At 41.5% G+C, this 24,391-nt stretch overlaps 1 protein-coding gene across 4 annotated transcripts in view; it reads left to right on the plus strand.

The window, feature by feature from the left end:
• Window positions 1–24,391, plus strand: part of KLHL3 (kelch like family member 3) — an 82,582-nt gene that overhangs the window by 44,771 nt on the left and 13,420 nt on the right. For all 4 annotated transcript variants that reach the window (XM_042451291.1, XM_042451289.1, XM_042451288.1 and 1 more), the window contains exons 6-9: window positions 6,098–6,207; window positions 18,589–18,705; window positions 21,473–21,622; window positions 23,123–23,240. In XM_042451291.1, the coding sequence (XP_042307225.1) occupies window positions 6,098–6,207; window positions 18,589–18,705; window positions 21,473–21,622; window positions 23,123–23,240 (495 nt within the window). The remainder of the gene's footprint in view (window positions 1–6,097; window positions 6,208–18,588; window positions 18,706–21,472; window positions 21,623–23,122; window positions 23,241–24,391) is intronic.

Genomic DNA, 24,391 nt, shown 5'->3' on the forward strand with positions numbered 1-24,391 from the left:
TAGAAAAAAAAAGGAGGGGGTGATTTGTTGCTTAATGTTGCTGATGACTGCATTGTGTGAAAGAACAGAAACATTAAGAATCTTCTGATATTTGAAAATTTAGCCGAGTGCTCTAATTGGAGTGAGATGCAACTCAGTGCCCACTATACAGTATCTTGTTTTTAGTGGTATATCTGAAGAAAAAGACATGGAGAACTTCAGTGATCAACAGTTATTTCCATTTCTGCCCGCAGTTTCCATTTCTATTATACCAATAGTTATTTCCTTTCTGCTATCTGAAAGTTTTACTGATTTTCAAAATAGTAGTGATATAAAAGAACAGTTACATACCTAAATTGTTCAACCAGCATGATGTCACCAAATGATTTAAGCATTGGGCTAGGGCCCAGGAAATCAGGGTTCAAATCCCCGCTTGGCCATGGAAACCCATTGGGTGACCTTGGACAAGTCACATGTTTTCAGCCTCAGGGGAAGGCAATGTCAAACCTCCTCTGAACAAATTTTGCCAAGAAAACTGGGTGATAGGTTTGCCTTAGGGATACCATGAATCAGAAATGACTTGAAAGCACACACCAACCAACCAAAATAAACAGAAAAATAAGACCCTACCAGCATTTACTCCCCAAAATGGGTATAGAGAATAGCAGGGAAGTTAGGAAAGGATTGCAGTTCAAAATAGAAACTGTAAAATTTTACCTGCTCACTAAACCAGCTTGAGATCTAGTAATAATAATAATAATAATAATAATAATAATAATAATAATTTATTTATTTATATTCCGCCTTTTCCCGAAGGAGTCAATGTTGATTACAAAACAGAAAACGACAATAAAATGCAAATTACAATAAAATCACATTTCGAAATGATCCCTTACCCCTACCTCCTCCCAATCATAACCTTCACTATTACAGAATAGTGAAGCACAATAACAGTTTGAATAATTATACAAAAAATTAGAAATATATAACGTAGCATGATAGTCAAAGCATAACACAGCATAACAATCAATAAAAACAACCCACAGCTCTCCAACAGCAGCAAAAATAACAATCAATTACAAATAGCATACTAGGACTAGAACAGGCCACTCTCCTTCTAACTCTCCCTCTCACGGCTGGCACTTGCTGGTTCGGTGTTCCCAATATTCATGAAGGGGTGGGCGAGGAGGTGGTCTCTGTATCTTCCACACTGCCATCAGTACCAACTGCCGCTCTGTGGCTTGCTCCTGCACTCCTCCACCACACAGCTAGTCCTGATGTTACCAAGGAGGGAGGCAAATCCACAGTCTGTAACCCTCCAGAAAAACCCTGCCCTCGTGTTCTCTGGCATCTCCTCTCCAATTGGGGGGGGGGGGGGTATTTGACAAGGAAGGGAGGCAGGTTTAAAAGCTTCAGAGACCTCCACACCCAACGCCCAGGTGTCCTCCGGCATCTCTTCTCCAGTTGGGGGGTATTTAACAAGGAAGAGAGGCAGGTTTTAAAGCCTCAAAGTTCTCCACACCCAATGCCCAGGTGTCCTCCGGCATCTCCATTGCAGTGGGGAGTATTTGGCAAGGAGGGGAGGCAGGTTTTAAAGCCTCAGAGTCCTCCACATCTAACACCCAGGTGTCCTCCGACATCTCCTCTCCAGTGTGGGTTATTTGGCAAGCAGGGGAGGCAGGTTTTAAAGCCTCAGGGTCCTCCACACTCAACGCCGAAGTGTCTTCTGGAGTCTCCTCTCCATAGTCTTCTATTATGGAAGAGCTTAGGCTTCAGAAATATGGCCTAAATTGAGAAGGCAGAAAAATAAACTTACAAACTTGGGCAGAATCAAATTATTCTACCTTCCTCCTTCAAGCCAGAATGTTAAATTTTGAGGACAAAATCATTGCAGATTGGATGGTACATCTTCAGTGCAAATAGAAATCCCACATTGGTAGGATTTATGGGTACCAATATTAACCTCAACTTTTTTTTAAAAAAAAAGTACTGGCTTACACTGGAATCTTAAAATACAATAACAAGGCAGTTCTGCATAACCATTTCTAGGATTTGTGCAGCTAATGATTTCTCATTTTGCTTTCTCCATATTTCAGATTCTTGTTTTGATTGTGGCACTGTGTTTAGAAGTATATTCAATGCTTGTCTAAGATCATCTAGGTTTCTCTTGTCTTGGCTTTTATGTCAATAATGAATGTAATTCAACAGACAGTACAGCATCTAATGGGAGACAGTTGAGTTGTTTTGGAAATCCTTCCCGCAATTGTATTTTTCCTGCAACTGCCTAAATGTTTTTGACATTATCTCACATGCTATTCCTTCTCAGGATCACATTTGTCACCACTTCATTGTTCTTTCATTGTGTTTTCCATTCAGAATGGGTCAAAAAAAGAAAAGAAAAAAGTTTGGATCAAATGAGTCTGGAGAATGTGTAGGAGTCCAGATATTTTAGGACTTTAGCTCCACATCAGCCCTGTCAGCCAACTATGCAGGATCGTGAGAATTGCAGTTCAGTAATACCTGGAGGGCCAGTAATTCTCCAGCCCTGGGTTCAAGGACAGGTGTTTTCATGACAGTTTCCATGCTTTTGTGGATGCAGTTTGGAAGATAAAAGATTTGTGAATGAATTAGATGTATGGATCCTAATATTGTCAGACCATCTATAAATTGACCTGGTTGATTGCTGATGCTTCAAGATGCACCTTCCCAGGTTTTAATGCTAGAGAGCAGGAAAGCACAACGTTGACACAAGCTTGATAAATTATGGTCTTTCATTGGGAGCTGTACTCTTTTATTGCAGAGTTGTCAACTGTGTTCATGGAAAGCCCAGTTTATCAGAGGCCTTGTCCCTGACATGGCAGTTTTTAAAGAGCAAAATATTCTTGAAAAAATTCTTTTTCGCTGTCACCTGTAGTCTGAACTAGTACACAGGGAGAATCATATGTAAAAATGGTCAGAATATGGTTTTGTCTGGGTTAGCTCTGTTTAAACAACGAATGTAGACCCTAGAGGTATCTCTGGGCTTTCTGTTAACAGTTTTGATACTACATTCTCAACATGTATGCACAGCAGGTATATACTGAAGCAATCTTTGTTTCTCCATGAAGTTTTCCTATTGTCACTTGGACTTTTCTGTAGTTTCTACAGAACATTTTATAAATGTAGTGCTAGATGGTGAACCATTTTAGCTACAGATCCAGGTAAAACTTTTTCAGATACCCAGTGTGGGGCAGTTACAGACTTTGGGTAAGCTGTGCTGGGACAAGTGGCTTGTTCTAGAAGCCTTGTTTTTTTTTAGAACCATTTAATATTTAACTAGATGAGCTTTGAATTTGATTTATACTTGGCTGTTGGATAATTAGAAGGATTGTTTCTGTGGCTTTATTGGCCACCATGAAGTTCTTTTTACTTTAACATAGGATGCAACTTTAATGAAATGTCGTTTAAAAATGCTATCAAAATTCTTTGGCTGTACATTAACTATGTTGAGTGAAAATCCACATCTTAAAACTGAAAGGAGCATATGAGTTCACCTAATAGAAAGTTCTTTTTGGAAAAGTGCCACAAAGCAAAAGATAGCAGCTTGCTTACCTAGGTATATACATTCCTATCACTGTAAAATTGACAGTGTTTTCATGTCTCCCCCCCCCCCCCAATTTAATTAAAGTTTAGGTTGGTGATCTGTGGCTATTGGAAAGTGCAAGGTTTGCTGATTCTGTATCTGTGTGCCATCTGCTGGTAAACACAGGTACAACCTTGCTAAGAGCTAACTGAAAGAACAACCCTCCTTTTATAAACATCCTTTCTTCAGAAAAACGTAGTATGGATGAGGCTGAAAATGTGGTAGAGGACCAGTACTAAATATCTTTTGTTAGTATTAGTGATGAGCACATCACTGACATGTTCTTTTCACAAGGCAATATCACAGTCCATGGAGAGTGGACAGTGGGACCCGTGTTATACGCTGAGGTTTGGGTCCAAGATCCCCTGTGGACAAAATCTGTGTATGCTCAAGTCCCATTAAATATAATGACATAGCAAAATGGTGTCCCTTATAAAAAATGGAAAATCAAGGTTTGATATTTGAAATGTATACTTTTTTTGAACATTTTCAAACCGTGTATGCTTGAATCCAAGTATAAAAAAACCCATGTATATATTAATGTGTAAGTTTAGAAATTTTAATCAAAAATTAACCCTCAAAACCCTCAGTGAACTTATCCATGGGTCAGTGTAAGTACTGTACTTTAACTCTTATTAAAAAAGGACTCACCCCCTGGTGAAAGCCAAGAGCATAATCTGTCCTAGAAGCACTGACTCACCTTTAGTTTCTCATCCATCCTAGCCTTTAGTGTGAGCACAAACAGTTATGCCTGCTGGGTTTTTGTAAGTTCTTTGGCATTGTTTTTGTTTGCTTCATCTTTTAGATCCTTTGTTACATGCCCCTAAATTTTACCCTCAACTTAATCCATGACTCATATCAAAATCCATAATTTTCACCCCAAAACCTATCCTCAGTTTACACATGAAGTCAACTTAACAGTCGACTATATATGGTATTCTGAAAAACGAAAATAAGGCATCCTTATGTCTGCCTTAAATTCCAGTTTTGAGGAAGAGATGGATATGAAAAAAGTTAATATAGGCCTGGGACAGACTGCCTGAAAAGGGCGGCCTGCCGGCGGCCTTTTTTCCTCCAGGAAGAAGCCACAGCTGCCAAACTGTGCGGCTTCACTCTGGAGGAAAAAGAACCCGCAAAAAGCGGGTTCTTTTCCGTGACCCCAGCTACATCTGAGTGAGCCAATGGCGCACTCATGACATAACTAGCGTGGTGCGATGTGCGGATGCTATGTGTCCATTACGTCATAATGGCGGCGCCCATGTATATGGGGTGCCGCCATTATGGCGCCGCCAGTACGTGCTAGGGTTAGGGACCATGTGGTTGCCATGTGGTCCCTAACCCTAGCTACGCCACCACCATGCCACAAAAGGGCTGTCTGTTCCGCACCAATAACTATGTGAATTTTGAAGGTATTACAGAGGTTACACTAATTGGTTCTGTCCACAGAAAACACCTTTTTACTGTGTCAGAGTTTGATTCATCTAACTTGGTATTGTCTGAATTAGCCTTCCCCAACTTGCTACCCTTCAGATGTGCTGGTTTGTAAAACTCATAATCTCCATCCAGTATTGGAAAGGTTGATCTGTTCTGAATGGTAGCGATTCTGTGGGGTTCCAAAGAGGATTCCCCCCCACCCCCAACCTGCCTTGCTGAGAAGTGTCCGGGATTGATACTAGGGCCTGTTGAACACAAAGCCATGTGCTCTCCCACTGAGCTGTTGTGTCTTCCATACCACCTTTGTGAAATTTAAGAGATTTACATGGACTGCCAAATGAATGTTCAACAGACTGAACCCAAATGTTGTACTTGAGGAGCTCCCTCTCTTGTCATTTGTGGTAATGCAATGTAGGCATCCCAACCAGCACTTCAACTACTTCTTTGTACAGTGATACCATAGTTAGGTTATTTTTGCTAGTTCCCTAGCTTTCATTTAAACTGAAAGTTCTTAAACTTTCTGTCATCTCTTCAGATAGTGATAAATGACTTTTTCTTCCTCCCCACATATTCCTTTCAGAGTACTTGTACTCATCTCCTGTCATTTTGTCTTTTTTTTACTTTATGCTGATAACTTGTTCTACCAACAATGGCCTGTTACAGACAGCCAAAATAAAGCTGCTTCGAGTCACAGTGGAGGTATGGTGTTTCAATGATGCATGCATCCTAAGAGTCCAGAGGTTGTTCTACGACGCTCTTCCGATCTGGTGTATCGTCTTAGTGTGATTTCTGGACTCTTAGGACGCATGCATCATTGAAACACCATACCTCCACTGTGACTCGAAGCAGCTTTATTTTGGCTGTCTGTAACAGGCCAATATCAGTTTCTTTTGTTCCTCCTTTCTGCTGGAGATGTTGCGTGAGCTGCAGCAATGAAGTCCACTTGGAAGAGAGCTGAGGCCTGCTGGTGATCCTGTCCTTGCAAGCTGAGTATAATGGACTTACAGCATGGTTGCCGTTATAATCTTCTTTTCCCCCTCAATTTCTGATTCTTTTGAACAGAGCAGCATTTTCCTGAGGTGATGCTTGGTGAAGAATTTCTTAGCCTAAGCCTGGACCAAGTTTGCAGTTTGATATCAAGTGACAAGCTCACAGTTTCATCAGAGGAAAAGGTAGAGTCTGTTGAACGCTTTGTACTGTGGAAGCAGAACAAAGTGTTTTGCTTTTAAATGTTGTTTTGAGAAATAAAAATAAAAATCTGTGCAGACTTCTGTGTGGTATTAAGTCCAAGTCTAGAAGACACAGAGAGGGAGGCAAGGGTCAACTTTAAAGCAGGAGCGGACAACCTGTGCTTCTAGAGATTGTTGGTCTGCAGTTCCTATCACTCCTCATCATTGACTGTGCTGGCTAAGGCTGGTAGGAGCTGCAGGACTGCCCATGCCCAGCTCCTGTTTTTTAGTCGCACACACAAACACAATGTATTTTTAAAGCTCAGTTTACAGATTGTCTAATTTATGATTGTTAGCAATTATAGTTATATTTATATTCTTAAAAGACACAAGCTGACTCAATCCCTAGCTTGATTTTTTCACCTGGGTCTACAGACCATGAAAAAATAAAAGATTCCTCATCCCTGTTTAAGAGAATTGAAGAGAAAACTCTGAAAGCTGGAGGACAGGGACACTTAATTTGAAATCTTATAAAACATATCCAAGATTAGCTGTGTTGGCTATATAGCAAAGTACAATAATGCCCCAAAGTCACAAAACAGTGATACCTTAATGGGGTCCACCAAAATACACAAAATACATGTTGCAGCTTGTGGCATGTATTTTGACCATTTTTGTTGTCCCCATAAAGGTATCACTGTTTTGTGGATTTTTGATGCTATCGTACTTTGAAATCCTATGTGCACTTTGTAGGGTTGCAGTGTTAAAACAGATGATACACTTGAAGGCCTGGGAATAGGATGCCATTTGCATAATGGAAATAGTTGCACCTGTATGGACCCTTCCAAGTCCTGAGGAGCAGGTTCACTCATACTGTTTTCTAATCCATCATTTTTCTAAGTTTGTTTGATGTATACCAGGGATCATATCCTTTTTAATGGTCACTATATTGCTATGGGAATCCTGGGAGATAATCTGAGCTTCCTCTTCTCATGTTTAGGTGGGTTTTTGAGAACTTTCCTTTTCTGAAAGGTTCTTAATGACTGGCTTTGTCATGTTATGCTGGTGTCTAGATGCTACACTGATATGCTTTTATTCTGCTTGATATAATTTATTTTTTATTGATTTGCTGCTACTATCCTGACTGTGATCTTCTTTCAGTGCTCCATCTAGTATTTTTGAAAAGTGGAAAATTATTTAAATACATTAGTGAATTATTTTGGTGTAGAACTTGAGAAGAAGATGAATCAAGGTTTATTAACATAGGTTCTCTCTGAAAAATTGTGTAGTTGTGTATCTTTCTGCAGAGCAGGAAGTACTAATAATAAGATCAAAATGTGTATAGCAGACATGTACATAATGCTCATCAACTTGTATAGCAACCTTGTGCTTTAATGAGCTAAACCACTGAAGTGCAGTATTTGTGCTTTATTTTCGATATAGTTACCTTCCCTGGGTGGGGACATTTCCCATTTTTTCTGAAATCCTCTCTCTCTGAGGTGGAATAAATTGATCATCTCCCATACATTCTCTCCTGTGTCTATAATAAATAGTCATACTCTCACGATACCTTCTTCCTCTTGGCTTTTCACATTTGAAGTTCAGTAAATAACATGAATGTAATCCATGGGATAAATTGTGTCCCAGAACTACATTTTTAATACATGCAGCAGGCACTTTATATAATACATTCTAAACTTTTTCCTTGACCTAGCTTGACAGATTGCTGTCCGAAAGATGTTGTACATGTGGATAAATAACCTAATAAAGGTTTCTGGGTGAATCAACCCAGAAAATCCCAGAGAAATTGCTAGAGATTACTTGTCAAATGTTAAATTCCTTATAAACAGCCTGTTTTTATTCATTCTAAAATTAAAATTCTCAAAACCAGTATAGGCCAGCCTCATTCTATTGCAAATTTCAGCTCAGCCCATCCAGCTGTTTTCTGAGTATAACTCTAACCCAACCAACCCCCAGTTTCTGTTTTTAATGTTAGAATTGAACTCATCAATCCATCCTTAACATGTGGAAAGAGTTGTGGCATTATAATAGTCTGTGTCCTGTAGTGAATAGCTTGAATTGTTTTCATTTTGGATTTCTATAGTTCCATCCTTTCATATGCTTAACATGGCTTGGCAGTTTAACATTGCCCTTTTAGTGCCCACTGTGTTTTTTACTGGATAGTTTGGTCGTAGGGTGATCAAAAATTGGATCTGTTGGAGGAAACCCATTGAAATTAAGAGGTTTAACTGATTTCGATTCATTTCAGCATTTCTTCTTTAAGAATGACCAAGTCTCAATCCAACCCATAGTGTGCATGGTGTTGTCTTAAAAACAAATTTTTCTTTGGGGGCCTTATTTATTATTCTTGGGATAGAGAATATAAATTGTCACCTGTTTTCAGAGAAAATAGCTTTCCATGTTAGCTTTCACCTGCTTTAATAACGAATAGGGATAGGGATTTTCTGGGGCAGGGTGATTTGTGGAAGGTATGGTGCATAATTTGTGCTAGTTTTTCTTTTCATCAGAACAATCCTATTGTTTATTAGGACTTGGGTCTGGAACTTATGAAATAGAAGAGACAAGTGCCTCTGAACAAATGCAAGGTATAGGCTTTGATTTCAACCAGATTTCTCCAAGGGCCTGTTCACACTATACAGTTATAGTACTATTGTTCCACTTAAATGCAAAAAGACTATCTATATCTACTGTAATAATCAGTACAGTGAACTACTATAATAATCAATACAGAGAAATATGAGATGGCAGAAATGTACTTGCCACGGCAAAAAAGGAAGAACAAGAGACCTCTTCCACAAGATCCGAGAAATCAAAAGGAAATTTAAACCAAGAGTGGGGATGTTCTACACCCAGCCGGTGAACACATAACATGACAAAGTAGAAATAAAAAGCCAGTGGAAACAATACACTGAATAACTATATAAAAGAGGTAAAGGATGACAGATTCATTTAAGAAAGAACCATTGAAGATAAACCTACGGTTTTAGAAGGTGAAGTGGAAGTTGCACTCAGGGCAAGGAGACCACAGTCATGAAATCAGAAGAAGACTATGTCTTGGGAGAGCAGCTATGAAGGAACTAGACAAGATCCTGACATGTAAAGATATATCACTGAGTAATAAAGTTAGAATTGTCCATGTTATTGTATTTCCAGTTTTAAGAATGGTTGTGAAAGGTGGACAGTGAAGAAAGCTGATGGGAAGAGAATCAACTCATTTGATATGTGGTGCTGGAGAAGAGTTATGTGGATACTGTAGACAGCACAAAATAAATATAAATGGGTTCTAGTGGAAATCAAGCCTGAACTGTCTCTAGAAGCCAAGATGACTAAACTGAGACTGTTGTACATGGCCATATCATGAGAAGACATTACTCACTAGAAAAAACAACCATGCTTGGTAAAGAAAAAGGCAGCAGAAAAAGAGGAAGACTGCATTCCCTGTCTGCAAGACCTGAGCAGTGATGTTGTTGATAGATGTGACTTGGAGGTCTCTCATAGCAAAAGCAATAGCAATAGCAAGTACATTTTTATACTGCTTATCAGTGCACTTAAGGCCTCCCAACAAACTGGGTACTCATTTTTGCAACCTACTGGAAGATGCAAGGCTAAGACCACAAGGGCCATCCAGTCCAACCTACTGCCATGCAGGAACTCTCAATCAAAGCATCCCCGACAGATGGCCATCCAGCCTCTGTTTAAAGACCTCCAAGAAGGGAGACTCCACCACTTTCCGAGGAAGTGTGTTCTGTTGTCGAACAGCCCTTACTGTCATGATGTTCCTCCTAATGTTGAGGTGGAATCTCTTTTCCTGCAGTTTGCATCCATTGTTCCGGGTCCTGTTCTCTGAAGCAGCTCCCTCTTCAATATGACATCCCTTCAAATAGGGCTGTCATATCACCTCTTAGCCTTCTCTTCTCCAGGCTAAACATCCCTAGCTCCCTAAGGTGTTCCTCATAGGGCATGGTTTCCAGACCCTTCACCATTTTAGTTGCCCTCCTTTGGACTCGCTCCAGTTTCTCAATGTCCTTTTTAAATTGTGGTGCCCAGAACTGGACACAATATTTGATCTCTGAAATGACCAACTTCCCAACAGACAGAAGTGATGGGGCATCACTCCAAATGGTGTCCAGAATGCTGGCCTCCTTCCTGCTGGCAATCCAGAGAAGCACAATATCAGGCAGTGACATTTTCTTACATGTGGCATACAGGTAGTTTCCTGCCCACTTAGAAGTTCAGCAACAGAACTTGGTCATCTGCCTTTAGTATGACTGTGGTCCAGTAAAAGACACAGTGACATAATTACTTGAAATTGAGTTTAAAGGGTACTTATGATGTTAACCAACCAATCTATTTAGTATTATTTCACTTATTTAGTTAAAAAAAATTATACACGCACAGATATACTACCCATCCAGATGTATACATAGAATGACTATGGCCAAAACAAATCATACAAAAGCAAAATATACAATAAAACTATTATAACGAAAGAGTTATTGGTCAGTTAAAACAAACAACAGGCGAACCCACACACCCCTCTTATAAAATGCCTGGTCAAATAAAACTGTTTGATCTGGGTCGATCAGATTATAAAGTTGACGTGAAAGTTGGTAAGGGCATGCTATCGGTATGGTCTACTACATCGAAGGTTTTCTCAATTGTCACCCAAAATGATTCTTGTACAAGGGTACTTAGATAGTAGTGATCCCTAAGACATAGGAAGGGTGATGTAGGGAGAGATGATCCTTCAGGTATTTGATTTAAAGAGGAGTTTTTAAAATACATTCTTGTATTTAAAAGTATTTAAAATTATTGTACTATCAAGAACAGGTGGAATTTCTGCAAAGGGTAAAATGTAAATGAAATTAATGTAGTATCAGTTGTTCCATAACACAAGAAGATATAGTATAGATTAAAATACACAGCTCCTAGAAGCAGGGGAATAACTTCTACAGTAGTGAGAAGATTACCCGTGAATTGAAACTTTAATTTCAGACAGAGCTAGATAAGTACTTAACTTTTTATTCAAGGAACAGCAAACTGGATAGAATGCAATTAATGTTAATTTAAATTTAGCTTGCCATCACTAATTTACACTGATCAAATGACATGGTTTTTAAAAAGCAACAGCATATAGTGTTCCCTGATGGTATAATCATTTTTAGTCTAAATCTCATGCAAGTCATACATTCTATCATGGAACATCTTCCTTCTTATTTGTGTTCTCTGTGAAGCACACAAATGGGTTATTCTGCACCTGCGCAGCAATTTTGATTCCTTCTGGAATCGCTAGGGAAGACTTTTTGGTGGTGGCTCCGCCTACCCTCTATATAGACTTGGTGTCTTCCTGTCCTTGTTCAGTTCCTTTTGTCCGCTGCATGAGCAGCATAGGAACCTCCCTTGGAATTCGCTGCTTCCTTTCACTTTCGATTTTGATCACGTTTTTGGCTCTGACTTCTCTCTTGGATAGTGATTTGGCTTGTTTTGGACTCTGATTACCGGTAACACTCGGCTTGTTTGACCATTCTCTCGTTTACTCCTTCAAACCACAATGTCTTCCCACTCCTTTAAAAATTGCACGGAATTCGGAGAGAAAATTCCCCAGCCATGATGGACACTCCTTGTGCCTTGTTTGCCTGGGCGAGGGCCACGTCACCATGACTTGCCCTCATTGCATGGCTTTCACCCCACAAGCCAGGAAGAATAGGGAGATGCAGCTGTGTTCTATACTATATGCACAGATCCTTAACCCTTCTTCTGAATCTAGTGTCCCTGCCAAGGCTCCTGCTGCCAAGGACAAACCCTCTTCTTCTGCCTCCGGGGTCCCTGCCAAAGCTAATGTTGCTGAGGGCAAACCCTTGTCTCCTGTCCCTGGGTCATCAACCCCAGAAAAACAGAAGGAGACCGACCACGATGCTGCTGGCCAGCAGACATCTCTGAAACGGAAGAAATTCTTGGACTCTTCCAAGTCAGACAAGAAAAAAACACCAGTCCTCCAAGGAGAAGGACAAGGAGGCTTCACGCTCTGAACCCGGACTCCGAATCTACCCAATCTGTCGCTACTGAGTCAGGCTCAGTACCGTGCGCTCAACCGATTAATCAGGTTTGTCCGTTCCCGACTGTACCAACATTTTCCAGACACTACCGGAACCCTACCAACTTTCCAATGCTGAAAAAGAAGGCTTTCCCCAGGCCCATGTGATGCCAGCCGACTGGCTCTCTGAGGCTTCCGACCTCATCTGCCTCGATGAAGAGGCTGATGACGACCTCTCTTCAGGCTTCCCTGAACCCTCTAGACAGGACCTGATCTTCGATGAGGCTTTGGGCACATTTCTCTTGCCCCTTGACCTCTCCGAAGTTCATGACGACCATTTCCAACCACTCCAAATCACTGAACCCCAGCTACCCTCTGTTGCAGTCTCAGTCTCAGCAATTCTATCCCGACCACTTCCTCCTTCGACAGCCTCACACACCGCTCAGGCTCGAACTTTGCCATCACCCCTCTCGGTACCGAGAGTCCTCCCGTGTCCGAAGACTTCCTCAGCTTCTCCAGAGTCCTCTGATTATTTGGAATCAGACTTCAACCGAAACTATCAGTCTCAGGCCCTCTCAGACCCGGAGGCTCCCTCTCCCTCAGATGATATTTTTTCCTTTGCCAAACAAGTGGTCTGAATGGGTAAAGCCCTACACATTGATGTCCTCCATACAGACTCGAAGGCGTTTGACCCCATCAATGAAAGAGCTCAGGGAAAGCTTCCCACTCCAGCTTCCATCCCATTCCTCCCATCCATGACCAACATCGTAAAGTGTTCTTGGACTTCTTTGTCTTCACAGCCTTCCTCCAAGAAGTTGGGTAACTTCTATAGGATCACTCCCTCTGACGAGTTGTGGCTTTTCGAACACCCCCAACCCAAATTGGCAATTGTTGAGGCATCTCAACTTTGTTTCACCCCTTAGGCGGCAACCTATCCCAATGACACAAAAGGCTGTAAGCTGGATGCTATGGTGTGCAAGTCATATGCCTCTGCGGTCCTGGAACTTAAGATCTAAAATTATCCTGCCTGTATGGCGGGATATCAACAAAATCTTTGGGAAATGGCCTTGCTGCCATATGATGACCTTTTTGAGGATAAAAAACGTATAGCACTAGTCCTCCACGCTGAGGTTCACTCTTTAGCCTCACAAAAAATATCGTCTACCAGCACTCTGCTGACTGCGCCACTAGACAACTTGCCAGTTCTGTGGCCCTTCGTCACCATGCTTGGCTGAGATCCTCGGACCTGACTCCGCAGGCCATACTGGCTATTGAAGAACTCCCCTTTGATGCCTCGGGGCTCTTTCATAAGGAGTCTGATTAAAAACTCGACTTCAAAAACAAGATGAGGAACACAGGTATGTCCTCTTCCTCAGCTTCCTGGCCTCCCTTCCCAAACCAGCGTGGTTCGGGATGGCAACGCCCCTTCTAACCCCCCAACCAGGGTAGATCCAACCAGTCTTCTGACTTCCACCAACAATAGTGTTTTCCTCAACAACAACAACAACAATCCTCTGGAAAATGTCAATCCAAGTCCAAATACAATCAGCCCTTCTGTAAGAAGGATGCTGATCAAGGCAAGTGGCGCTTCTGAGATCTTCCAGCGCACTTCATTCCCTTCACCCCCTTCGGGGATCACCTGGCCCATTTCTACCAATCTTGGGCCAGTATAACATCTGACTCCTGGGTTCTCTCAAAAATCTGAGTGGATATGCCCTGGACCTCCAAGATCCTCCCTCAAGGGGTATTCTTCTCACTACACCCCCTGCAGACACCCTTCTTGATGAAGTGCACTCTCTTTTGGATAAAGGGGTCATCGAGCCGTCCCCTCATCTCGAATCCGAGACTATTTTCCAGATACTTTATTGTTTCCAAAGTAATGGTGGCTTTCACCCCACTTTGGACCTCCGCTTTCTGAACTCCTTTATATCATACAGACGCTTCCATATGGTAACCCTGGCTTCCATCTTGCTTCTTCTACAGGAGTCAGATTGGTTCGCCACCTTGGATCTTTGAGATCCCTATTTTCACATCAGCGTTTGACAAGACCATCGAGACCTTTTGGCCTTTTCCATCGGCACCAACTCCTTTTGATATCGTGTCCTACCCTTCGAACTCTCTACAGCACCAAGGGTTTTTACAAAATGCATGGCGGTCATGGCAGCATACCTCCGCCAGCAAAAGATCATAGTCTTCCCGTACCTCGATGATTGGTTATTTGTGGCCCCAACCAATGACATGCTCCTGGCCAATATCAGATTCGCTCTCAAGCTTCTCCATGTTTTGAAACTAATGGTCAACATGGACAAATCCACACTTTGCCCAACTCAACACGTGTACTTCATAGGTGCCATGTTGGATTCCACGACCTCGACAGCCTACCTTCCTCACACCAGATTTGTCAACTTCAGGTCCTCCATCCAATTTTGCCTCACCTCCTGACGCATCAGAGCGAGGACAGCTCAGGTTGCTCTCAGCCATATGGCATCCATGACTTTTGTCACCCCCTGGGCCCGACTTCACATGTGGCTCTTCCAGTCTTGGCTTCTGTCTGTTTTCAACCCGCCTTCGACCACCCTCAAAAGTAAATCACCATCCCGAGACCGATCGCCTGCTCCCTCCGATGGTGACTAGACCCTTGCAATGTCTGCAAAGGTATGTCCTTTGTCCCGTTACAGCCTCAAGTTATGCTCACCACAGATGTCCCCAACACCGGCTGGGGAGCCCACTGCAATGACCTCTCCGTCCACGGAAGGTGGTCACCCAGAAAGCGGCAACTCCACATCAATGTGCTGAAAATGCTGGCAGTATGGAAGGTGCTGTAGTCCTTGCAGTCTGCACTTTGGAACCAGGTGGTCCTCCTCCTCACTGACAACACAACAGTGATGTATTACATCAACAGACAGGGTGGCACCAGATCTACCACGCTTCTTAACCTTACGCTGAAGATCTGGAACTGGTGCGTTCCCAAAAACATCACCTTGCAAGCCATCCATCTTCCTGGGGAAGAAAATGAGCTTGCAGACAAGCTGAACAGAGCTCCAGACTCTTGTCATGAGTGGCGGCTCAACCCTCATGTTGTCCACCACCTTTTTTCCCTGTGGGGAACACTGGACATCGACCCTTTTGCCTCCCACCTCAACTTCCAATGCAGCCAGTTCTGCTCCAGTATCCTGTCCACTCAGTCCCGAGGCGACGCCTTCTTCTTCCTCTGGTCTAGCAAAAGGTTCTATGCCTTTCCTCCCTTTCCGCTGATCACCAGGGTGATAGCCAAACTCTGGATGGACTGCTCGGATGCCATCCTCATCACCCCTTGGTGGCCAAGGCAGCCATGGCTCGCTCCTCTTCTTCACCTCTCAAACAACCAGTTCCAACTCTGCCCCTCCGTCCTGACCTCCTAAGACTTCACAATGGTCGAGTTCAGCACCCTGACATCGACACGCTCCATCTTATGGCATGGAGGATTCTGCCCTGATAGACCTCTCAGTCCTGGTCGGAAAGTGCATTTTGGTTTCACACAAGCTTTCCACTTAGCATTCTTATGCTCTCAAATGGGCTAAATTTTTGGCTTTCTTAACCAAGAAAGGACTTTCTTCCAAGGAAGTCACTATTCGTATTGTTCTGAACTTCCTCAATTCTCTGTCAGACTCTGGCCTCTCCATCTCCTCCCTCCCTACCTCGTCACCATCTGTGCCCGCTACCAGTTTTCGGGTCGTCTGTTCTTCTTTGTCGACCCTCTGGTAAAAAAGTTTTTCAAAGGCCTCACCAACTTGAGACCGCCTTCCGTGGCCCTGGCCCTAGCTTGGGATGTCAAACTTGTCTTGGCAGCCCTGTCTGCCTCTCCGTTTGAACCGCTTGCTTCCTGTGCCCTCAGGCTCCTCAGCTGGAAGACGGCATTTTTTGGTCGCCCTGACCTCAGCATGCTGAGCCAGTGAGATCTGTGCTTTCTGTTTGGAAAGACTCCCCCTGCTTGAATTCAAGCTCATTCCACCAGGGCAGTAGCTACATCCTCTGCCTTCCTGTCTGGAATCTCATTGGAGGACATTTGCAAGGCTGTGGTTTGGTCACAACCTTTGACCTTTATCAAGCACTACAGGCTTGACATCAGACACTGTCATGAAGCAGCCTTCAGCAGAGCTGTTCTCCTTTCCAGCATTCATTGAGGTTAGTTGACGCTGTTAATAATTGACAATCACACTGTCTTTCCCGATTAAAACCTTTATTGCCAGGACACTCCCACCTCCTGGGATGGATCAGCTTGTCAGTCTAACCCATTTGTGTGCTTCACAGAGACCATGAAGAAGAAGGACAGATTGCTTACCTGTAACTGTAGTTCTTCGAGTGGTCAACTGCAAATCCACACAAATCCTGCCCATCCTCCCCTCTGTCATGTCCTGCGCTTTCTTCCTAGGTCTGCTCTTTCGGCTGACTTTTTGAACTGAAGAAGGGCAGGAAGACACCGAGCCTATATAGGGGGTGGGTGGAACTACCACCAAAAAATGTTCCCTAGCAGTTCCTGAAGAATCCGAAATTGCTGTGCAGGCGCAGAATAACCCATTTGTGTGGATTTGCAGATAAGCAACCTGTCCTTCTTGACTTCACTCCCATTTTATTACCTTTGGATAAAATTAACATTTTTAGGAGGAGGTTTGTACCAAACTTTACCAAGCAAAACACATTCTTGTGTGTTTGGTGATCTTAGCATGGTCCAGCATTTAAGATGTTTATTGTTTGTATTGTAGGACTAGAGATCTGCATAGTCAGAAATGTACTATTGGCTATGATGGCTAGGACTGATATGCTGAGGATAATAGCAGTACCCTGGAGGACACCCAGCAGGCGAAGGCTTTGTGTATTGAAGGGGAAACTAACATGGCTTTGCATAGGCTAGCCCTGCAAAATGCTTTTGTATTGCCTTGTCTTCCTGCAGAAGAACAAACTGACACTGTGAAGTTTACATGATTTATATGGCTCCCTAGGAGGCCAGAGGACAGATTATGTAGCAAAGACTTGGGAAAGGTTATTAAATTTAAAGGTGGCTGTATATGGCCAGCTGATGCCTAGGCTATAGTCAAAATGTCAAATGTGTTAGCTTGGTGGAATTTTATCCAACATGTGGCTTTGCCGAAGTGACCTGGTGACCTTGACAAACTATATTAGTCTATAAGTTTGTAGCTCAGGGCTCCCATTTTCTTCAGATTCTTGTCTATTAGAAAAAGATACAGAAATGTATTTCTTTACTTAATTAAAGAAGTAAATCAAGGGTCCTTGATTCACCAGGCCTACTCTTCTAATTTTTCCTAAACTGACAGGAAAAGGAAAGTCTCCTTCAGTATCATGGCAGATGGAACTTATTATGATAGATCCTATGCAATATAGAAAATCACTGGTTATCTTGAAATAGTGCAAAACAGTGTTTATAGTTGAGAAATGAAAGTCGCCATCTATAAACCCAAAAAGTGGCTTAGAAGAGATTTCAGTGTCTAATGCACATTTTCCTTACTGTCACAAAATGTCCAGGATTTTTCCATGCTTTTGATATGCGCATTCTTTGCCTCTATGGACTCCTGTATCATCATATGACGCCTCTCTCTTCTTTTCACTAGCTTTAACGTTATCCAAAGCCTGCCAAGAAAAAGAATGGAAGCCAGAACAAGGCACGCAAATTAAATTGGATCTCTCTCCCCTACATACTTTACATGATTATTCCAATGATAGAATCAGGGTGGGAGTTTTGTTGAATTAGTTCCAGGATGCTAAACCCCATGATTATAATTTACTTATATTATATTGCATTGTGCACAGAACATACAACTCTGATGTTCTGGCTTGAATGTTCTTTGCATAATTTGAAGCTTGAAAAAAGGCTTAGTTCTGGGACATTTGGAAGTGCTATTTTATATTTGCATCCAGCGTGCATTTGACATAAACATACTAGTTTTTATTCTTGCTTTTAGTGGTATTTTATTTATTGATTGATTAGGTTTGTACCCTGCCTTTCTCCCTCTCTCCTTTATGGATGTCAAGATGGCTAGCCATAAAATCAAATTATGCAAACATAAAATAGATTTATAAAAGTAAAGTCGAATTAACTGTTCTTTTGGGGGTGGGAGAAACAAATAACAAACCTAAGTGCCAAAGGTGTGACTGAATAAAAAGGTCTTTGCCTTTTATCACCAGACTTTATTCTTTGTTATTGTCCTTTGTTGGCCTGTGCAAACTTTAGCATAGTTTACCAGATCTCTGCCTCCAAAGCTGGACTTGACATGTGTTTGTGTGACTGTATATGACAGTATTTGGCATATATGTTACTTTTTTCTCCATTTTAGGTATTTGAAGCAGTCATTTCATGGATAAATTATGAAAAAGAGTCTCGCTTAGAACATATGGCAAAGCTAATGGAGCATGTACGACTCCCTCTCTTGCCCAGAGATTATCTTGTACAGGTTTGTATACCTATCTAGGATTGATACTGAAATAATATAAGCCAGAGGTGCTTATTTGTGATGTGCCAGCTACCCCAGTACCATGTGCTGAAGAAGAGTAGCTCTTGTATGTTACCCACCTATGAAATAATCTGAATCCTAGCTCCCATTGAAAGTTCAGGTAGACGGAAGGAAGATAAAATTATCCAGAATAGCACTACCCTATAAGTGTCTTTTTTGGAGTTCTGATGTTATAGGAATCCGATCATTCTTTCTTGAATATACTCTTATTATACAGTTCTTTTCACTCTTGGGTTGAATGTTGAAGCAATAAAGAAAAGTCCTTCTTTTTTAATGAAAAGATGGCCATAATCGGTGAGATTTTCTTGTAGTTGATGCAGTTCTTTTGAAATTCCCTTTCCACAGCTCTTGTGCCAAACCCACAAATCCTCAGTGTTTAAGGCATTGGAACTGCTGAAAAAGACATTTTGATATAGCTGCCTATTTTCCCATTGCTTTAGGAAGTATGCAAACATGTTGGCTCCTGTCTTGGACCTTATAACATGCCTGTATTCTAGTCACAGTTCAGGTGGACAACTGACCATGCAAACCAATGTTTTCCTCACTGTTGGGAAAGAAGGAACCATGTGCACCTGTGACTTGTTTTTTTGTGGCTTGTGCATAGAGCCCTAACTATTTGAAGCACTAGTTTGGAGACACTTTTTGAAATATGTGTACATCTACGTGTATACATATACTGGCATATAGGTGAGGGATGGATCAAGTGGGACATGTGTCCCCAAGGATCTCCACCATCAGGTGTGTGTGTGTGTGTGTAAAACTGCTTGCAGAATGGCCAGATCTGTTGGGTGTAATAACGTTATTCCGCAAAATAATCCACAGCCTTGGAAACATGCATGGACGTTCAAACTGGAAACCTCTTCTGCGTCTAAATTTTGGCTGATTTATTTATTTATTTATTTATTTATTTATTTATTTTTGCTGAAATGCAATCCTATAGCTCATTGTGGAGCAAAAATTGGTGCCCATCCAAGTTGCCCACTCCTGATGAAGTAGAATATTGCACACCTGAACATTGTGGCCTGTGAGATTACAATGTAATGTCCAGTACTTCCTTCTTCTCATTCTTTGGCATCAGTGTTAAGATACTAGCAAGTAATGTAATTCTCTCTGACAGAATAAAATATTATTATTATTATTATTATTATTATTATTATTATTATTATTATTATTATCTTTATTTACAAAGAGCCATAAATCTACACAGCGCTGTACAAAACCAAGTAAAATCAGGAATATAAAAGCCTGCCTATGGTGTACAATCTAAAAGTTAAAAAGTTAAGAGTTACAACAACAAATTAAAAACATCATATGAAACAAGTTAACAGCAAATATCCAACATTGGGTCAAGCATCAACAACCAGGACACAATCACAGACTCCCTGAGAACGCTTCCCTAAACAATATGGTCTTTAACTCGGCTTTGAAGCTGGTTAGAGACGTGTTGAGTCATGCTTGTAAGGGGAGTAGGTTCCAGGAGTAAGGGGCAACGAGCGAGAAGAGACAAATCCGGGATGGGGCAGTGGAAATCCTGGGCTGGGATAGGAGACCTTGGCTACCAGAACGGAGGGAACGAGTGGGGATGTAGGGAGAAAGTAGTTCGGAGAGATAGGGAGGGGCCAGCCCATGGAGGGCTTTAAAGGTGAGCAGGAGAAGCTTGTACCGAATGCGGAAGGGAAAGGGGAGCCAGTGAAGGGATGACAACAGGGGGGAGACATGGTCATACCGGCGAGCGAGTGAGATGATACGAGCAGCTGAGTGCTGAACAGAAATCAGTGGGTGGAAGTGAGAGAGAGGAAGCCCTGCCAAGAGAAGGTTGCAGTAGTCAAGTCGAGAGGGTATGGACCAAAGTCTTTGCAGTAGAAGCAGAGAGGTATGGACGGATTTTGGAAATATTATAGAGGAAATATCTACAGACCTTGGCTGTGGCCTGAATCTGAGGGATAAATGACAGAGAGGAGTTGAAAATGAAACCAAGACTGCGGGCTTCCCGAACCGGCTGAATAGAGATGTTGTTGACAGAGATAGAAAAGGAAAATTGAAGGGTGGGCTTAGGAGGGAAGACAAGAAGCACCGTTTTAGACATGTTGAGCTTCAAACGCCGATGGAGCATCCAGTGAGAGACAGCTGTCAGACAAGATACATCTCTGGCCTGCAGACCACATATTAGAGCCACAGGGTTTCCATGCTGCATAGGTACCCAGAATTGTTCCCCCTTTCACAAATTCCCTACTGCTGATACAGAGGAAAGTACATGGAAAGTATAATCTCTGTGCCCTACCTCCATGAATGCACTGCTCCTAGACTGCCAGACAGGCTGCCCTTAAACCCAGGAAGGAGTGTCTCTGAAAGCTGGGATCATGGAGGAGTCTATGTGTGTGTATTTTGTACATATGGGGAAAGAGAGTACAGTATGTGCTTTTGAGAGTGCAGGGAGTGGAGAGGCCAGTGTGTGGCCAGTCACTAACCCCCAGCGCATTGCCACATGCAACTCTTGGAATAAATTGCCACTCCCTGATTTAGATTGAGCTGGTACAATTTAAGCATCTCTGTTCAGTTGCATGAAAATATGAAAATGATATAGTGAAGCCTATTTTGCTACACTAAAAATCTTTAATGGCAGTTAAAATAAGAACATTGTGATAACTTCCACAAAAGATTTTTTCATTACTGAAATGCAGTGTACTAATCTCTGTAACATTTTCAGACAGTTGAAGAAGAAGCTTTAATTAAGAATAATAACACATGTAAAGACTTCCTTATTGAGGCCATGAAGTATCACTTACTGCCACTGGATCAAAGACAGTTGATAAAGAATCCTAGAACAAAACCAAGAACACCAGTTAGTCTACCAAAGGTAAGCTAAGTGTCTTCCTGTGATACTCAGGCAGTGTTAACTCACTGGACAGTCCAGAGCTGTAATTATTTCCATGTATATTGAAAGCAGTTTCTTACAATAGGAGAAATCTTGTGTCATATTCCAGTAAAGGATTCTTTTCCCATTTAAATATTTTTCTATCACTGATGTTCAAAATCCAATGAAGTTTGTCTGCGTGCCAAAAACTTGGCTTTGACCATTAGTAACTCAGAGGGAGTGAAGGTAGGCCCAGCTCCATCAGGCCTAGCCTAAAGTAAGAAGAGCCCTCCCTCCAGCCCATCTGCTATGGTCCAGTCCTCCGAGGGAGAGATGAACTGTTGGACTTATTCACTGCCATTTCCTTCTCTTTTTATATCATGTCTTTTTAGATTATAAGCCTGTCTAATTAACTATCTGTAAGATGCCCAGAGAGCCTTTGTGGGGTATGTATAAAGAAAGAAAGAAAGAAAGAAAGAAAGAAGCTAAAGGCTTTGTATGTCATGTGAATGGCACAAAGGAAGCAAAAAGGGGTGGGGTACTTTGTAGCCTTGCCTCTGTATGCCAGGCTGGAAATGCCACATATTGGCTGCACTCACACTGGAGCAATAACCCGGTTTGGCACCACTTTAAGTGTCTTGGTTCAAGACTATGGAATTCTGGGAGTTGGAGTTTGTTGTGGGCCCAGAGTGGAGCAGAGCTCTGGGCCCCACAACAAACTCCAACTTCCAGAATTCCATAGCCTTGAGCGAAGACACTTAAAGCAGTGCCAAACTGAGTTATCACTCCAGTGTGGATGCAGGCATTGATGCCATGTGTGATCATGAACATTTCTTTTTGGTTGGTGCCCAAGCAACCAACCTACAAAAGAGGACTGTGGTTCTAAGTATCCATAAATTCTGGAGTCTTCTTTCATTTTGAAAGTAGCTAGCTTTACATATAAGTGGAACAGATTATAAACAAATAGAAGGCCATTAAATGCCTGATGAATTAAGTTTCTCTTCATAATCTTGGGTTTATTCTAATCTTCCTTTGTTAAAACTTGTCCCTCCTGATTTTAAACATCTTTACTGTCTCTGTTGTTTTTAGAAATTTCATATTATGTTAGGCTGTTATCACATCTTTTAAAATTATTTTTTATTAAATGTAGCTCTTTTGGGGTCTTAACTAATTATGTTTTGCAAAGAAAGTCAGCTAATCTGTGAAAGTCAGAGTGCATAGGCTTTGCCTAAAGGCTATGATTAGTGTTTTAGCCAATGATTTCCTGGCACTATTCCCCAATTTATTAATATTTTCCAGATGTTTAATTCTCATGCTTCTAAAACAAAAAAATATTACTAGGGAGTTTTTTTTAAAAATTCAGTTGAGGGTACTCTTTTACCATTCGAGGCCCCCAGTAAAACCAAAGATTTTGGTGTTTAAAGTTTTTGTTTGCTGTTGAAAATATTCTGATCGCGCATAGTTTCCTTTTTTATCCTGGAGTTGTTTTACCTCTCTCCCAAGGTAATGATTGTTGTAGGTGGGCAAGCACCCAAAGCCATTCGGAGTGTGGAATGTTATGACTTTGAGGAGGAACGATGGGATCAGGTTGCTGAACTTCCTTCCCGGAGGTGTCGGGCAGGTAAAACCTTTCCTTTCTTAATGGAATCAGTCAGAATCCCAAATATTATTTGTCCTGCTTTTAATGTGTGTGGATGTATCTTCAAAACAACTATCAACTTATTGCCACCCCATAAATTCCATATGATTTTCTTAGGCAAGGAATATTCAGAGGTATTTTGTTGTTGCCTTCCTCTGAAATATTGCATGTAACACCTGTTATTTCTTCACTACCCAAGTACTAACCAGGACTGACTTAGCTTCCAAGATCAGATTAGATCAATTCCTAGCTGCTATTAAATTGTGGAATTAGAGGCCAAGATTGCATGTTGGTGGAGCATAAAGCTCTGCCAATATATTCTGGATGTCTAAGAGCGTGAAGACTGTGTTTCCATTGTTTTTCACTATTTAACACCTTGGCTGTTTTGGTGAGCATCATAGAGCTGCATCCAGGCTCTATCCAGCTGCCATTGCACAGCTGGTTGTTTTGTTTATTGATTATTGATTAACCCATAGGCTGTCTCAAAATAACACAAAAGAGAGTAGAACACACTATAAAATTCTATAGAAATTCTACAGAAGTTACAAAGGACCTAAAAATACAATAAAATATATAAAATGTGAGTAAAATACCATATAAATATCACATGAATACAGTACAATATAAGCACAGTACCCAAAAGTAAAGCAGAATTATGAAAATGATTATAAAAATTATGTAAATAAAAGGTTCAAAATAAAGAAATGAATAAGCTAAAATTAAAGTGTTACAATGTCAAAACAATAGTATGTAAAATAATAAATAAAATAGGAAAAATAAGATTAGACATCAAACATCAGAATTCTTCATCCACCCCTACAGTTTACACCAATCGTGTCCACATATCTAGATCTCATTTGTATTGCTTTACATAGAAACAGAGCTGTAATAGTAGATATTTTTTTAATCTTGACCACTCATGAAGTATGAAGTAAGTTTTCACAGCTGGTGAAAAAACACTGTGCAAGCAGGTTCTAGATACCCCCTTCCATAATTTCTGTGGTGGCGTACCTAGGAGTTATGCCAGTTTAACGAAACACAACAATTCTAGCTATGTTTAGACTGCATAACACAACATCAAAACATAAGCAAAAGTCAGAATTTAGCTATTCTCGGCTAATGTCTGCTGTCTG

The sequence above is a fragment of the Sceloporus undulatus genome, chromosome 2 (genome assembly GCF_019175285.1).
Source record: "Sceloporus undulatus isolate JIND9_A2432 ecotype Alabama chromosome 2, SceUnd_v1.1, whole genome shotgun sequence".
NCBI classification, from domain to species: Eukaryota; Metazoa; Chordata; class Lepidosauria; order Squamata; family Phrynosomatidae; genus Sceloporus; species Sceloporus undulatus.